Below are 16,317 nucleotides of genomic sequence, written 5' to 3' on the forward strand. Positions count from 1 at the left end.
TTTTTTTTACCACAGTAACATGTCTTTGTAATTTAACTCTTGAAGGGGGAAAAAGTTTACTGGGTCCATTAATTACAGTTCCAAAAAAAAAGAGACTTTTGGAATTTCAACGAGATTTAGAGAATTTATGTATAATTTATTTTAATTATATTTCATTTGTGTTTGGATGCATGCTTTAGCATGTGATCTTTGATTCCAACAATTTAATCAATTTTCACATGGTAATTAAAGTCAGGGACATGGAAGTAAATTTCGCTCTTTTTTTGTGGGGCAAAGAATTGAAGACCCCCTTTACCTCCCATTAATTAATTTCGAAAACACCAGTTCATTGTATGGAGAAACAGGTAGGTTTGGTCGATCATCGAAGAAAACGGCTCTGCCTTACCACCAGAGAAAATTATGATTGCTAAAATTAAATTTTTAAGTAGTTTTTCCTCTCACCTAAAATGAAAAATAATAAGAATATTCGATATCTATCGTTCTTTTTCTATCATTTACGTTATTTATTGGCATCTTCTTATTTACTTGTTCGTGCGAGAAATTTGATATTTCTTCTCACCATCAGTCACTCTAATTGATTCTTATATCTGTGTGTGTGTGTGTGTGTGTGTGTGTTCTATACATCGTGTGTATGTGTTTAGTTCGTTTCGTAAATAGTGCGCGCGGATTGTCAGTGCTTCGTCCGTTTCAATTCTTCTATTGTTTAAGTTTTTGCACATAAATTAAAAGTTATTGATTAATATAAAATATCATTCGATATAGATTGAAATACCATGACTTACTGCAATAGTTGAGGCAGAGAATTATATTGGACTTAATATCAAACTATTTGAAATAGACAATTATAAAAAACGCAGAAGGAGTCGCATCTAATTTAGTTAGAAATAATTTATATGCATGCAATAAACGTGTTACTTGTTAATATGATGCAAAATTGAATGAACGAGCTGATTGACCTCTAGCTTCACGAGCGAGGGAGTTTGATTTAAAAGATAATGCAATGTCTAGCCTATACTTTTTTTAAATATTAATTTAGTTCTTACGTTAAGATACAATCTAATCCTTTTAATTTATTAAATTTTTCAAGTCAAATAAAAAAATTGAGTTGTTGCAAGTTACAATTGAGCGACTCAATTGATAATGGAAACAGAATTCAAGAATTAAAAAATATATTTAGTCCAAAGATTGGGTTGACGGGGAAAAAAAATCACAAAAGATCGGGCTGGTGCTATAAATTTTGACAAACGAACACGTAACACTGCATTAATTGATCGTGCATGCATGTGATCATGATGATAATTCTCAGTCTGCCCCCACACAATACTATTAAAACGGTGATATATTCATGAACAAAATGACTGCTTATATCTATGCCTTTTTGTTAACAAGTGGCCGATCTAATTCAAATTTCAAACTTAGAATGATGAACACACATACATGATTATGCAAGTTAAGTCAACATAGAATGAGATTGTGAGAGGCTCCTTTTTTGAGTTGGATTCTATGTATGTGATGAAGTGGGGAACTTAACTTTTGACTTAACGGAAGATTTTTGATATAGCTTTTGGGTTTGGCTTTGCTTGACTTGAATAAACCTGGTTGGGAAAGTGCCTCGTAATTATTTCCAAACCTTCGGCACGAAAGTCAGACTCTCCACATCTCACTACATACTGTTCCCAAAATAGAAAGACCCACCGCGCTTCCCACTTTCTATTTTATGTCCAAATGCTCCCTTAAGAAATTTAAACTCGCAAATCGCAATCAAGAAAGAGACGGAAAAAAAATTATGAAGGAGCCAATGAAAAATGCAGCAAATAAAGCTCACTTCACATGGCGAGGGATGATTCCTGGCTGAATTGAGAAAACAAAATATAGAAGGTTGGGGGATTAATTGCATTTTTTTAAAATGTAATTGTTTTGTTATTGCTTTATACTCCTTTCCTTCAAAAATATAAAATATTGTTTGAAGAATTATGCGTTAAAAAATATAAAATATTTTTAATTTTTATCATTATTTTTTTAAGTGTATTTTTTAATAATAAATTTATACTTATTATAGAGTGTTTAATAAAAATAAATATAAAAAAATTAATTAAAAAATAAATAAAAATATTTTATAAATTTTAACAGAAAGAATATATAATATATAGCCGGTGATTCAAAATATATCGTTTCTGGATTGGACATGTTTATCTCAAGACTTGTCCATCAATGTTGATTTGATTGGTCTAATGGTAAGGATCAGCTTTTATCTCTATGGTACAGGTTTCAAACACACCTGACACATCTTTAATTTTGGTGGGTTTGTGTAAATCTTATGCAGATAGAATTACTTTATCTTGACAGTGTAATGGATGCATGCGTGTAGCGAGACCGGAGTGACGAGTTCGTTGAGATGTGGTTAACTTAATGCAAACATCATTTGACCAAAGATAATCTAAATACGACCCGGCATTAAACATGATCATCTCTCTCAAGAATAATATAAACATACATAATGTGGGCACTAAATATTATTTTAGTCCTTTGAATTCTTTAATTAAACATGATCATTCATCTCTACTAAAATGTGAGCTCATATGTAAGTTATATATATAACATATTCTTCATAACTTTATTAGTCTTTTTCAATTTTATAAGGTCAATTACAACGATTAAATAGTCCATCGAACAATATTCTCCTATAGGGGCACGTGGTCGTTATGGGCTCTTTCATCTTAATTACCTGGAGCTGAATTAATCGATTAAAACAAAAGTATTATTCATCTCACTATATACAGGAGCACTGGAGTTGTTACATGAAAAAACGAAGAGGTTGTTGCTAAACTTCACTTGTGAGTTGCGAGGTAATGCATAGGCACACGTTTGCTTTATTTAATTTATTTACTGTCTCATGCGGGAGCTGAAGTAAAGACAAAACACAAACATGAAAATCCAACAAGATTTAGCTGTAGCGTGCATTATTTTCAACTCTGGCCTCTTCTTAGATGTGCCACCCTCATATTCTCCTTAAATCATTATCATTATATTATTTAAAACAAATATTTAATTCTCCACAAGCAACACCCTGAATTGAAATTACACCAAAGAGGCGAGGAAAAAAGAACAGCGTCAGCATCTTCCAAAAACAAACAGAATTCAAGAATAAAATTTAGAAACGTTTGTAAAAAAATAAAAGAAGAGATGCAACACAAAAATATGATTATAAATGATAAAAAATTCATTTAATTTTAATCACATTTTCATAATTTAAAATATAATTGATAAATTTCACATTAATAATTAATATAAATATATTTTTAAAAAATTGTGTTATTAATAAGTGTGAGAAGTATGCTTTATTGAAAATAAATCCTAATTCAGTTGGTAATAATTTAATTTATAATACACAAGATCATGAAATTAAATCATATGATTAATGTAAAATTTTTGTTAGTAAATAATCTACAAGCACTTTTTTAAATTTTGGTGGTCTTGATGAGTCTCTAAAATTAAATTCACATAAACTTTGGCTTATAGAAAAAGAAATATGCTTTATTTTGAGATTCTATGAAATATAAAAAAAAAATTTTAGAATTCTTTTTCAAATAATGATGGATTATAAATAGGGGGGTTTAATTAATTATTTTATGATGGATTTATTTTGTAAAGAATTTATTGGTGGGGTCCACAAAAGATATGGTTGTGGGGGAGTTAGAGCGAGGCGTGGGCCGGTCAATGCGGAGGGAGAGAGGCCAGACGATGGAGATTGATGCGCCCAATTGCCATCTCATCTCACGCTCTTTCTCTCGCACATGAACATCACGCTCTAATCAAACGGAATAAGGAAAGCGGCACCGAGGCTTAGAACATGGGTCATAGCGAGTGAGGTGATAGCGCGTGATAATAGAATGGCGATGGTGGGAGGTTGGGGGGACGCAACGTCCCGCAAATCGTGCGTTAAAAATGCTTTTACTTTAAGAGAAACGAGGCACCGACTCACTGGCGAGGCACGTGTGCACGTGACAGCTTGGGCTCAATATTCGGTTTTGTTAATTTTAATTTCAATTGATTAGCTGCAGCGCCCAGATGTGGTAGATAATTAATAATTAATAATAGGAATAGCTGCAATTGGGAATGAGTAGCGGGGGTTGCATCCGAACTCCGATTCAGACGAGATGAGGCCAACCTCGCCTTTCTTTGCTTTTGGTTTTTGACCAGTCTCCTCTTAAATTACCACATTGCCCTTCCAAGATCTCTTGCAACAGTACACTACTTTATTTTCAAATATATTTTTTTTATTTACAAGAAAATTTACATATTTCAAGAAGCATTATTATATTTTCTCAAACTGTTTCTTATAAATTTAATATTTATTTTACTTGACAAATTTTTCACTAATCACATGAATAATTTAGTCTAACTATTAAATTTTTAAACATAATTATTATATTTAACAAATTTTCATAAACTATGTAAGTTAGTGATTTTTTTCTTATATCAAAAAATAGACAGGGTATTATTTATAGCTGTTTTTATAATTTTTTATTGTTTATTGTTATTCTCCTATTCAAACTTGAAAGCAATATTATCACATTAGGTATTAAATGTGAAATTTTTTTTAATAAGGACTCAAACTCTAAATGAAAATACGCAGGGACAAAGTTAAGATTTAAAAATAAGGGGAATTGAGGTTAAAAAACATATACATTACAAGTGTCTATAAATCTGGGAGCCAAAAGTACCTAAACACCTATATAATGCTAAAAAAATTTAAAAACTTGAAGTCCTAGTCCCTACTGGTTCCCCTCATGTTAATATGAGTAATTGCCAAAAGAAAAGTCATGTTGAATTTTATGGTGAAAATAATAAGGGAATGAGTAGTACGGTAAAATGGAAGTGAATGGAGTGAAAAAAAGTTTGAAAAAACAAACAAACAATGAGGTTGGAATAGATAACGCGGATTCTTTTACATACGCAAGATGACATGTCACATGACGGTAGAAGATGATTAGTGAGGAGAAGGGCAATATAGGAATTTCGAAATGCCTTAGTAGGGAACGTTGGGCTAGGGAGTGCAGAAAGGGAGGGGGGACAATGGCTTTTTGCAGTCCCGACAGTAATAGAAAAAACCCAAATAAAATAAAATTAAAGCTGGCCGCTGGCAAGAGGATAATATAATAATGAAAATATGAAATAGGTAAGGATATTATATTAATCCAAATCTAAGCCTCAGAACGCGAACTTTTAACTGCTGAAGATTCTCTCTGCCACCAGTATTTTCAATCCTGTCATGCTTATCCTGCAGGTTTCTCATCACGCCTTCTCGTTAAAGCCGCGTTTGCATTTCTTCACTTAAATGAGCACATCTCATTTACAAAACCAACCAACAAGGCAGTCCCCGAAGCCTTAACTCGGACTCTTTCCTAAATTGGTGACAACCAAACAAGTCATATCCTTAGACTCGTCCTCTGTGATTATTTGCATGACAGCTCAATGTACACAAGACACGTGCACTACGAGCGTCAGCGTGCGCGAGAACCAAAAGATCCTGTGTGGTGGGTGGAACTTCATTAGGTCAATTGTCTAAATTTAGGTGATTATTTAAATATATTAAGCCCATATTATCAAACCAGATGTCGTGGCATTTCTTTCGTCCACGAAGTGTGTGTGTTTTTTAATTATTATCGCGCTAACACAACAGCATTATAATCATGGTGGCGTGCTTTTTATTGTTTATGTGGATCCTTCTTTTACAAAAAAGTCTAATCAAGATGTGATTCATTGAGTGCTGAGTATGAACACTCCTCTGAACAAAAAATTTCAACATTAACTTACCATGTTATAAGGATATATAAGGGTATACTCACTCTATTTCTGTATATAAAAAAAAATTACATGATTTAAAAAAATCATTTAATTATAATAATAATGATGTTTGAAAATAAAAAATGTAAACTAAAATATCATATATTAATTAACATAAATATACATTAATTTTTTTATTAATATAAATTATGAGAGGTGATTTAAAAAATATTTAATGAATGCTCATTGAAATTGATAATTTTACTTATTAAAAAAATATAAATTAAAAGTGATAGTTTATCTATTAATAAAAAATGGAGGGAGTAACTTCTTCCGCTTGACCTAACCCCCTTAATAATCATGATTGTATTTTTTAAATTGATGCTGAGCCGCAAAAATATAAGATTGTGATAAAAAAATGTATTTGTATTTGATATTGACAAATATAATGCACATAAGTCTCTTTAAAATAAAATTTCTCTCTTTCTAAATATAAAATTATTAAACTTAAGGGTTCAATATAAACATATTACTAATCAGTGCCTCGAAGGAAACGGCTTTCGATAAAAGAATACTTGTGAATTGTGAGGAATAAGAGACAATATAAAAATAATTTTAACTTAAAAGTTGTAAAAATATTTTTACAATAGAGATTCAAATAAGCTATGAGTTATGCACTCATGAATGAATTGTCATTTGATAGTTAGGAGATTTTTAATGAAAAGTCATTAAGTGCGTGACGTGATGTCCAAAATATGTCTACATTCACCAGGTGAATTGGAATGGAGTAAAAATGATTCTTTTTAAAATTGTATATCTTGTTCTGTCGTTGAATGAAGGTGGATGTTTGATGCACTGTGCTAGTGATAAAGATACTGTGTAGCTGTGGGGTGGTCCTAAAAGTTTTACCTTTCCCTTTATTTTTCTGGTATTAATTGACGCTTTAAGATTTAACAATTTATGAAAATAATAAAGAAGGCTGTCATTGAAAATTTTGTTATCGCTGGTGATTGGTGATTAAATGATGCTCCTTTTATCTTAAATTATAAAATAATTTTTAAAAATTTTTTATCTTAAAATATTTTATATTTTAAGTAAATTAAAATTTTATTAAATATACCGTTTCTAATAATACTTTTTTATAATTGATTTTTATTTTTTCTCTGTTTAATGTATTAAATGATGAATATTTTTAAAAATTTATATTTTTATTTTTAAAAAAATAAGGCTGTTAAGTGTATTTAATAAATTTTATTGATATGTAAAATTTTATTTAAAAATGTTTTATAATTTGAGATAAAAAAAGTGATATGTAATCAGTGTAAATATAATTAACACAAAATCCCATTACTTACAAGCCACAAACATCACTATTTGTCCCGAGTTCCATGCAAATCTCTTGTTATTCTGCATCTGAATCTACACTAAAACACAAATGTTATTTTAAATTTAATAATAACGACGTCTCCTATCTTATTTCTGGATCAATGGGGCTTTATCCCTCCCGTCCCCCATTTTGCAAGTATTATATTTACTGGTGTGCCTTCGAATTAATTAGAAACTAGTCACATTTTTCATATAGTTTACCAATTTTCGAAATCCAATTTGCATTTGTAAAACCCGCATTTTAATGTTTGAAAGCAACCCTTTTCTCATTTGCAAAATCCAAATTTGAATCAATATTCCATCTTGTAAAAGTTAATTTCCAATAACCTCTGAATGAGCATCAAAACTGGGTTTTGCAAAAATCATTTCAGGGCAGATAACTTGTGTTTTGTAGCCAAACGCACACATAAATACTGAGTTCATTTCATCAAATAATTCTCAAAGAAACTGAATTAAATGTTTTTGAGGAGATGCTTCTCAGTTCTTTCCAATGAAAAATTGAACCCTTCTCCATGGGCGTCACTAATCCCCTCTCTTCTCAAGAAGCAGATTAGAATTTAACATCTTTTTTCCCGTTAGTAAATAATAATATACATCTCTCTCCACACATTACACCAAACTTTTTTAAAATCAATGTCATTTTCAATAATATAGGATACTTTGCCCTGCCATATATTCTTTATAAGTTGATTTTACATCATTATCAAACAAAAAATATACAAGTAAGTATTTTACGAAAATTAATGATTTTAAAATAAGTCAAAATATTTTTATATTACAATTAAACCTTTTTTTTTGAAACATTTGGATTAATTTCACTTCTTTATTTAAAAAAAACACTCATTCTATTGAAAAATATAAGACATTTTTAACCAAATCTCACATCTAATAAAATATTTACCTACTTTCAAACTAATCTTATCTTTCTATATTTCTCCCCATTAAATACCCTACAATAAACATAAAGTTGTTATCAATAGGAGTACTTAAAAAAACAATGATTACACTTTACACCTCAAAAAACTAAAAATGCTTTATATTTTTGAATAACCAATTTCTCAAAAAATGCTTTATATTTTTAAATAAAGAGAGTAAACAATTTTTATTTCAAATAACTATCATGCACGGATTTTATTCACCAATAAAATATAAACCTATATTACCATTTACAAATTTGATTATGGTAATTGACATACAACTTACTTTTTCTATTTAAAAATGTAAGATATTTTTTAAGGAGTTGGATATTAAAAATATAAGATATTTTTATTTTTTTAAAGTGTAATTAACATTTCTTTTTTTTAAGTAACTCTATTAATAATAATTTTATATTTATTATAGAGTATTTAATAGATATAAATATAAAAATATAAAATTAATTAAAAAATAAATTATTATTTTATTAAGAGATAAAAATTAATTAAAAATATTTTATATTTTTAAATAAAAATAATATACTCTAGTCATCAAATATTAAAGTAATGCCCACAGCACATGAAATTAGGATTCATTCTCGGGGCGGTAAAAGAGAAGCAAGGACGATGCTATTCAAAATATCGATGCAGCAAAAGGCGTGAGACAGCGACCCAAAGTAACCAACTTACTTTCGGGAGAAGATGAATTTTGTGGAAGAGACAAAAGGGTAAAAATGTGAATTGGGAAGAGAGAGAACGTTATCTCTTCTTCTTCCCCGCTTTTTTTCACCTGTGTTGCGCTCTGGAAGAGACAGAGGAAAAGGATAAAAGCTGTCCCCACAGCGTTTCATGGTCGCATACTTACTACATTCCCAATCTCTCTTTTCACCTCCCTCCTCTCGAACTACCCTTCCTTGGACCAGCACACCCTCACAGACTCAGGAGACGAGAGACCTCGCAGCGGAAAAAGTAATTCCAAAACAAATTTAAAATAAAAAGGTAGCTACTTGGGTGAGACGGAGAATTGGTCGTCTCTCTGGTGGTTAAGCACTGTAGAGCAGCTGTTTCGGAGATACGCAGTAAAGGAGAAGAGGTAAAAAAGAAAAAGGAAGGAAATAATAGTGACGGGGGTGGAAAAAAGGGTATATAGTGTGAGATAGAAAGAGAAAGGGAGGAAAGAAAGAGATGGTGGGCTCAGGAGCATCAGATAGGAGCAAAGAAGCTGTTGGGATGATGGCCCTTCATGAGGCCCTCAGAACCGTCTGTCTCAACTCAGACTGGACTTACTCTGTCTTCTGGACCATCCGTCCTCGCCCGTATGCCCTTTCTTATTCCTCTCTTTTTCGCTAATGCCATGGTTTCATTCCCCTGTTTCGTCAACTTCTTCCTCTTCTTCTCGCAGAAGAGTCAGAGGAGGTAATGGCTGCAAGGTTGGAGACGATAACGGCAGCTTGTAAGTTCGTTCTCTCTTAATTTCTCTCTGATTTTTTGAATACTCTGCTCTGGCAAGCTTGCTCTTTGTTTATGTATGATTACTTTCTTGGCATCCGAACAGAGTTTACAGTTCTATTAACTTTGTAAACCTTGATGTTCTGGTCATTAGTGATTCAGGGAACTGTTTAAATTAAAGATTTTGTGAATTGACGTGCGTTTTGTTGGGTGAAATTTGTTGGAAGGATGCTGATGTGGGAAGATGGGTTTTGCCGAGGAAGGGTTTCAGATTGTCTGGAGGAGATGGAAGGAGAGGATCCTGTCAGAAAAGCCTTCAGCAAAATGTCCATTCAGTTATATAATTATGGAGAAGGGTGGGTACTGGGTAGGTGTTTATAGTTTGTGGTTCTTCTCGTTCTTCCCCTCTCTCTGTCTCTCTGGGTCTCCAACCAACAACATTGAAGGATACCATGTGGTTGGAAGGAATTAACAGCTAGTACAAGAAGCACACTTCATCGTCTCTTCTCCGCCTCGTGTCTCTGATTGGGCCTAAAATGGTGTTTTTTTGAAAAAAAAAAAAAATAAATCAGGTTGATGGGCAAGGTTGCATCTGATAAGTGCCACAAGTGGGTCTTCAAAGAGCCAGCAGAATGTGAACCCAACATCTCCAACTACTGGCAGAGCTCCTTTGATGCTGTATGATAAATTGATGATGCTTTCTCTCCCTTCTTTTCCTTTCCCCTTTATAGATTGATTGCAACGCCACAGAATCTAGCATTAAATTTTAACCTTTTTATTGGTCATCTGTGGCTTTGTAGTGATTGATTGACTCAACTCCCTCTCTTTTTTGATGCCATTAATTGCAGCTTCCTCCCGAATGGACCGACCAGTTTGAGTCAGGTATTCAGGTCAGCAAAACAGAATCAATGTTATATCTTGACATTATCATTGGTTTCCAGGAAGCTTATTTTCAAGAACTTTCAAGTTGAAGTCCGTTAGATTTCTTATTTGCATTGCATTCAATTCATGACCAGACCATCGCTGTAATTCAAGCTGGCCACGGCCTCCTCCAACTTGGCTCTTGCAAGATTGTGAGTACTCGTACTCATTTTTGTTTTCAGTCTGCTTATCACAGACACACACAATTTGTGTTTGATGCTTGGTCATATTAACCCGGACGTTTTAGTCTTTAGAAATCAGTGGATTTCTCTGCAATACTGATATTTAAGATAACAGAAATATTTTAAAACATCACATCCTATGGGATGTGAAGTAACAATGTACCAAATGCTGTCAAGTTTTTAATATTTTCTGATTTGTCGTTAATCTCAGATTCCTGAAGACCTCCATTTTGTGCTGAGAATGAGGCACACATTTGAATCTTTGGGGTATCAATCTGGGTTCTATCTCTCACAGCTCTTCTCTTCAACAAGGAGCACTACATCTTCTACTTCACTCGCATCAAAACCATCCTCCACCATGCCTACTCGAGCGCCTCCTCCTCTCTTCAACTGGGGTCAAAGGCCGCTCGTAGCTTCTACTGCAGCTTCAATGCTATCCTCACCCAATTTTCAACACACAGCAAGACTCGGAGGTTTCCCACAGGCAAAAGACGAGACCCATGTATTTCTGATGCCTCATCATTCATCGTCCGGTCAACCTGCAAGAATGGAAGATATGATGGGGGAGAATGAGAATGACATAAAATGGCCAAATGGGCTGTCCTTCTTCAATGCTCTTACAGGACAAAACGATGATGCAACTAAGCTTCTGTTCAACCCTGAGAGCTTGGAGAACAAACCAGATGAAGCCTCAAACCCGAACGAGTTCTTGAGCTTGGACAGCCACCACCAGACAGATAGTGGGAGGAAAATGGACAAGTTTAAGAGGAGCTTCACTTTACCTGCTAGAGTGGCTTCATCTTCATCATCAACCTCCATGGATCATCATCAGCATCAGCAACAACAGCCACCTGTGGAGTATAGGAATTCTGAAGGAGGTATGTACTCGGATGTCATGGAGACCTTTTTGGAGTAAACTGAGGAAGAAGGATGAGGAGGTGTTTGTACGTAGGCACAGTTGATTACTAGTGTTCCTTTTTCTTTTTCGCCCTTACCATGTGTTTGTCTTCTTCCACTTTGTAATCCTGTGTTTGTGTTTTGACCTAATGGGACTTCATCAATGATCATTCCTTTGTTATTTCTCTTCTCATCCATCCTAGTCTCTACCATGGCATACTGCAGATTCTGTGGCTTTTAGTTTTTAAGGAGCTCATTCATTATTTATGCTTGACAATGACGTGGTAGGCTCAACGTGTGCAAGGAAAATTCGTTATAGGAAACATAAATTTCTCTCAAGTGATTGATATTATTGGTAATTAGATACCGGTGTATTGATCTATTCCAAAACCAGATTGATCCCGCTCGCAATGTGCCTACGAAGTTTACGCAGACACAAGATTGTTCATAGACATTTGTCTTTCCATCAAATCTTAATCGAGAATATGCTAGCAAATATCCTGGATTCCCTCGGATTTACCATTAGTGATTCCTATGCATAAGAAGACAGGAAAAAATGTGATTCAAAGTAAGTACTTGTTAAAATAAGGCACATTAGGCTTTGGGCAATACGTTAATGTCTTGTACAGAAATCGTCAAATCACGCCCTGACTTCGATCAGTGATTTGCTGAGATTAGGTATATAGTATTATCTGATTTATCAGATCTTGTGAGAGAACAATTCAATGCAAACCTTAATTTTCTTTCACACAGTGTCTCAAAATCAAACTATGTACTCTTTTGGTCAATCCTTTGAGATCGTAATCAAAAGTATGTTTTCCCATCCATGTACAAAAATAAAGAAATCAAATCAAGGGTTAAGCCGACATGTGCATCATCATACAGCCCAAGATCCAATATGAGACATATGATACACCCATTAAAAAAATAAAAAAAAACTCTCCAGTAGAAGTGTGAACCGATTTAATTAACAATTTAACCCTAGCTTACTAAACATTTAATCTTATTCTCAAAAATTTAATAAATACACAAGTGAATTTGAGGAATGAGGACATATATGTGCCAGTTCTTTCATCCGGTACGGTGGTTCAAAATTTTGAAGGAACTAACATGTAAGCAAATTAGCAAATTAACCTGTGCATTTATAGCTTTTGAGAATAAAATTAGGACTAAATTGTTAATTTGATGAAATTAAAATCCATATCATCATTTCACGTGCTCTTGCAGCATTATTTTCTGTTTTCTGGAGGGCTCCAAGGCATGGCACTCTCTGCATGCCATCACAATCCACCGAAAAAGTCTCCGGCCAACTGGGCACTTCTGATCCTCCCTCTTCTTCTTCTTCTTGTTCACCAAGTCCTCCTTCCTTCCTTTTCTCCGAAGCGAAGAGTCCCGGCTCAAGGTGGCAGACGGCATCGGCGTTATATATTGCCACCTCTGCGAACGCCCATAAGCCATTTTATTACTCCCCTGATAGGCCATCCCACCCGACGACGACACTCTATTATAAAACAACCGCCGCTCCGAGCTATCACTCGAGCTCGTCCTCGCACTGCTGCAACTACTGCTTCTACTGTTGGTGCTGTTGCTTCGCGATGAAAACACCATCGAATGCGAGTTCTTGCTACTGGTTCGGCTCATAGCGCGAGAAGTATTGTCGTAAAGAAGAATGGTGGGGTGGGGATGGAGTGGCGGGAAAGAGTGAGGGAGGAGGCGGCCGTTGAAGAATATGTGATCGGCCGGGGAGGCTCTGGAGGGATCGCTGGAGGGGGAGTCCGGGGTTATGGATCCGAACTCGAAGTCGTCCCCGTCGTCGGCGCATGAGTCTTGGTTGGGGGTGCCGGGGAAGGAGAAGGAGTCACCGGAGCTGCTGTTGTGCCGCCGCCCGTGGTGGTCTTCCATCATGGGGGTTGGTTTGGTGTGTGGTTGTGTTACAGTGAAGATCAGTGAGGTCGATGAAGCATTTATAAAGAGATAGAGATACGAGGAATATGAGAAAGAGAGAGGAATGTGGGACATGGTGGGAGTGAAAGGAGGTGTCATGTTGGGTTCAAAATGAGAAAACTAAGGTGGTGTGAATAATGTAAGGCATAGATGACAACTCAATCTCTTGTGCTCAACATATGCAGGATGGTGTTGTAATCATGCTCTCTTAGCTTCTCTTACTGTCTCACACAAGTGTTATTACCAAGTGTTCCTCACACGATTTTGTACTGAAAGAACAATTTTCTTTGGATTAATTTTAATTTCTGCATATGAAATTAAAATTGGATATAAAGTTCTCTTCACGTACGTTTACTTTTTAGCGTGAATTCAAAACAGTTTGAAGAAAAGTCATAGAACTAAGAGACATTGGTGGAAAATATGTTGAAATATTCAGAGGAAGAGAACGACAGATGTATTGTATAGGAAAAATAAGTGAAATAACGTGGGAAAGGACCTGTGATTGTTATAATGAGGACGAAGCTTTTTGTTGCGGGAGATGGGCTGGTGGATAATAATGAGATTGATCGAGAGGTTTAGTGGGTTTGGAAAGTGGAAATTCGCACAATCATCATGTCTCTTGTCTGCAACATCTTTGATTATTCAGTCTTTCGTTAATCCCAAGTACAATTATAAAAGGATTACTAGCTCTCATTTAACAATGACCTCTCTGAGCTCGCTTTTTGTGTTTTGGTTTTTCTAAGCGACACAGAGTCCCAAATATGCCCTTTCCCATACACATTAAAGCATAAAATTAAAAAGGAGGAAAAGAGAGAGAGAGAGAGGCTATATTATATACAGAGAGAATGAGGTATTTGAGGAGTGGTGGTGGGGAAGAGTGTGGTAGCCAGCTTTGATTGTGAGAGGGAGCAAAGGCTTTGTCAAACGACTAAAATAAGGCAAGGGAAATGGAGGGAGTGTGTTGATTATGCTAATTATAAGACACTCTTTGATTTGATGAGTCTGAAAGGAGGGGACACAGTGGGGATTAGGGAATTGCTTGGTCTGTGATTTGGGTTTGTGATGAAGAAGACATGGGGTCCCATTTGAGATGATGATGCCTATGGGACCACAGGTCAGCCAGATTCAGTCGTGTCGCCCTTTTAATCCAACCCAAGCAAATTATTTCTCAATCTTACTTACGAAGCACACTTGTGTTGTGAGGCCTGTCCTATGTGGCAAAGTTCATCGGTTTCAAGACAATTCTTGTTCAAGCCTCTATAATTACTCCGTTTTTTTTTAAAACAAAAGTCTTTCTTTTGACTATATCTCTGAGTTTGTTGAGCACCGCTTTCTATGCGCCTACTTGGCTAAGTCTTAAGATAATTTTGCATACCATCGACATGGAAAAAAAATAATAGTAACAAGGTGCGTGTGTGTAGTACATTATATGATCTTTACAAATAGAAACTATAGATTGATCTAGTTCTTGGCTTACTATGTGTTATGTGCAATTACATTTATGTTCATCCATGTATATTGTTTATACAGTATAATAAATATAACATATATATCTGTATAACATAACAGTCTTTTTCCTTTTTTGGGAGAATAGCCAATATTATTAATAAAAGTTAAAAGTAAATATGTGCAAACATTAAGGAAAAGACACGAGAATTGTCCCCCCCCCTCCCCAAAAAAGAAGAAGAAGAAGAAGAAGAAGAAGGAAAAGACACGACAAGAGTCGCGCGCGTCTTCCTTAATAGGTTCAGCTGAAAACACGACAACTTAATAATATAACATAGTCGTCTGCTTATAAAATTTGGAATGAATTGAATTCATAGTAATTGTTAACAAAATTTAATCATTTTAATCAAATTTTACTTTCAAGGAATTTGAGCGTATTTTTTTTTAAAAGAATTTGAATAGAAAGAAATATTTGGGAACATCTGATGAAATTGGAACGATAAATAGTTATAATTGGATTTTCCATTAGTTAAATGATTTTTTTAAAGGAAAGGTTTTAACTTCAAAATATAAACTCCTTTAATTTAAACTTGGTTAGGACTTAGGCCTGCAGATTTCGGACACATTTGATGGGTGGATTGGGTGTGATGGTCCAATCAAGAGAAGGCTCCACTTTGTTGCCATGAGGCCGAATGTTGTCCACTCTGGCCCAAATATAATCAAACGGCAAGCCTATTATAAATCAATAACTAATTTTCTTTTGGGAAACACACACCCACACACTTTTCTTTCGATTCTCATCACAAGACACTTGCAGTTATTTCATACAGTTTAAAAAATTATTTTTTAATATCATAAAAAATAAATACATATTTTTATTTTTATCTTTGACTTTTAATAGTAATGTAATTACATTAAATTCTTTCACAATAATCAAGAAAAGATAAAATAAAAAAATAGTTTAAATATTATAAAATATTCTATACTTTAGGCTAAAAATTATTTAAAGAAGGTGTTCAACAAATAGGATTGGAGGGAGTATATAACTATAGAATTAAAAGTTCAGTATATTTTTTTTAAATAAGTAATAAAGGAGTAGTTTTATTTTTTTTTTAATTAGATGACACAGGATTTATCAAAAGAGGAAAGGAACTATCTCTCTGAAAGTCAAATGGATTCTAATATTTATTGCCCCTGTCTACGCTCAAACAGTGATAGAAATAACTGAGAGATGCGATCTTACCAAAGCAAAACAAACAAAATAAAAATGTTATTATTGAAAACTTCATTAGGAGATGTACTCAAAACAGTTCACATATTATAAGTCTACAAGCTACACGCCTTGGATACTTTCGCTGGTTTTTATAATTTATGGTGAAGCACAATCATTA

At 34.1% G+C, this 16,317-nt stretch overlaps 2 protein-coding genes across 2 annotated transcripts; one reads left to right on the forward strand and one right to left on the reverse strand.

Moving 5' to 3' along the window:
• The first annotated feature begins 8,946 nt into the window (after nt 1-8,946).
• On the forward strand, nt 8,947-11,717 carry LOC129316123 (protein RICE SALT SENSITIVE 3-like). Its single transcript, XM_054960393.1, has 7 exons — nt 8,947-9,403; nt 9,490-9,540; nt 9,764-9,892; nt 10,109-10,214; nt 10,385-10,426; nt 10,553-10,609; nt 10,851-11,717. Exons 1-7 carry the CDS (start codon nt 9,273-9,275, stop codon nt 11,553-11,555), a joined length of 1,221 nt encoding a protein of 406 aa, XP_054816368.1. The 5' UTR covers nt 8,947-9,272; the 3' UTR covers nt 11,556-11,717.
• A 291-nt stretch (nt 11,718-12,008) lies between these two features.
• Nucleotides 12,009-15,129, reverse strand: LOC129316125 (uncharacterized). The gene has a single exon (XM_054960396.1). The coding sequence runs from the start codon at nt 13,577-13,579 to the stop codon at nt 12,743-12,745; it is 837 nt and encodes a 278-aa protein (XP_054816371.1). The 5' UTR covers nt 13,580-15,129; the 3' UTR covers nt 12,009-12,742.
• Between the last annotated feature and the right edge of the window lie 1,188 nt (nt 15,130-16,317).

This window comes from Prosopis cineraria, unplaced genomic scaffold (assembly GCF_029017545.1).
Source record: "Prosopis cineraria cultivar Desert tree isolate PC_DT_omini unplaced genomic scaffold, ASM2901754v1 PC7, whole genome shotgun sequence".
Lineage (NCBI taxonomy): Eukaryota > Viridiplantae > Streptophyta > Magnoliopsida > Fabales > Fabaceae > Prosopis > Prosopis cineraria.

Excerpts from the sequence above, each read along its gene's own strand:
- LOC129316123 (XM_054960393.1), top strand. The coding sequence starts at position 9,273 with ATGGTGGGCTCAGGAGCATCAGATAGGAGCAAAGAAGCTGTTGGGATG. Across the intron at positions 9,404-9,489 it reads TGGACCATCCGTCCTCGCCC|AAGAGTCAGAGGAGGTAATG; the intron begins GTATGCCCTTTC and ends TTCTTCTCGCAG. Across the intron at positions 9,893-10,108 it reads TTATATAATTATGGAGAAGG|GTTGATGGGCAAGGTTGCAT; the intron begins GTGGGTACTGGG and ends AAAATAAATCAG.
- LOC129316125 (XM_054960396.1), bottom strand. The coding sequence starts at position 13,579 with ATGACACCTCCTTTCACTCCCACCATGTCCCACATTCCTCTCTCTTTC.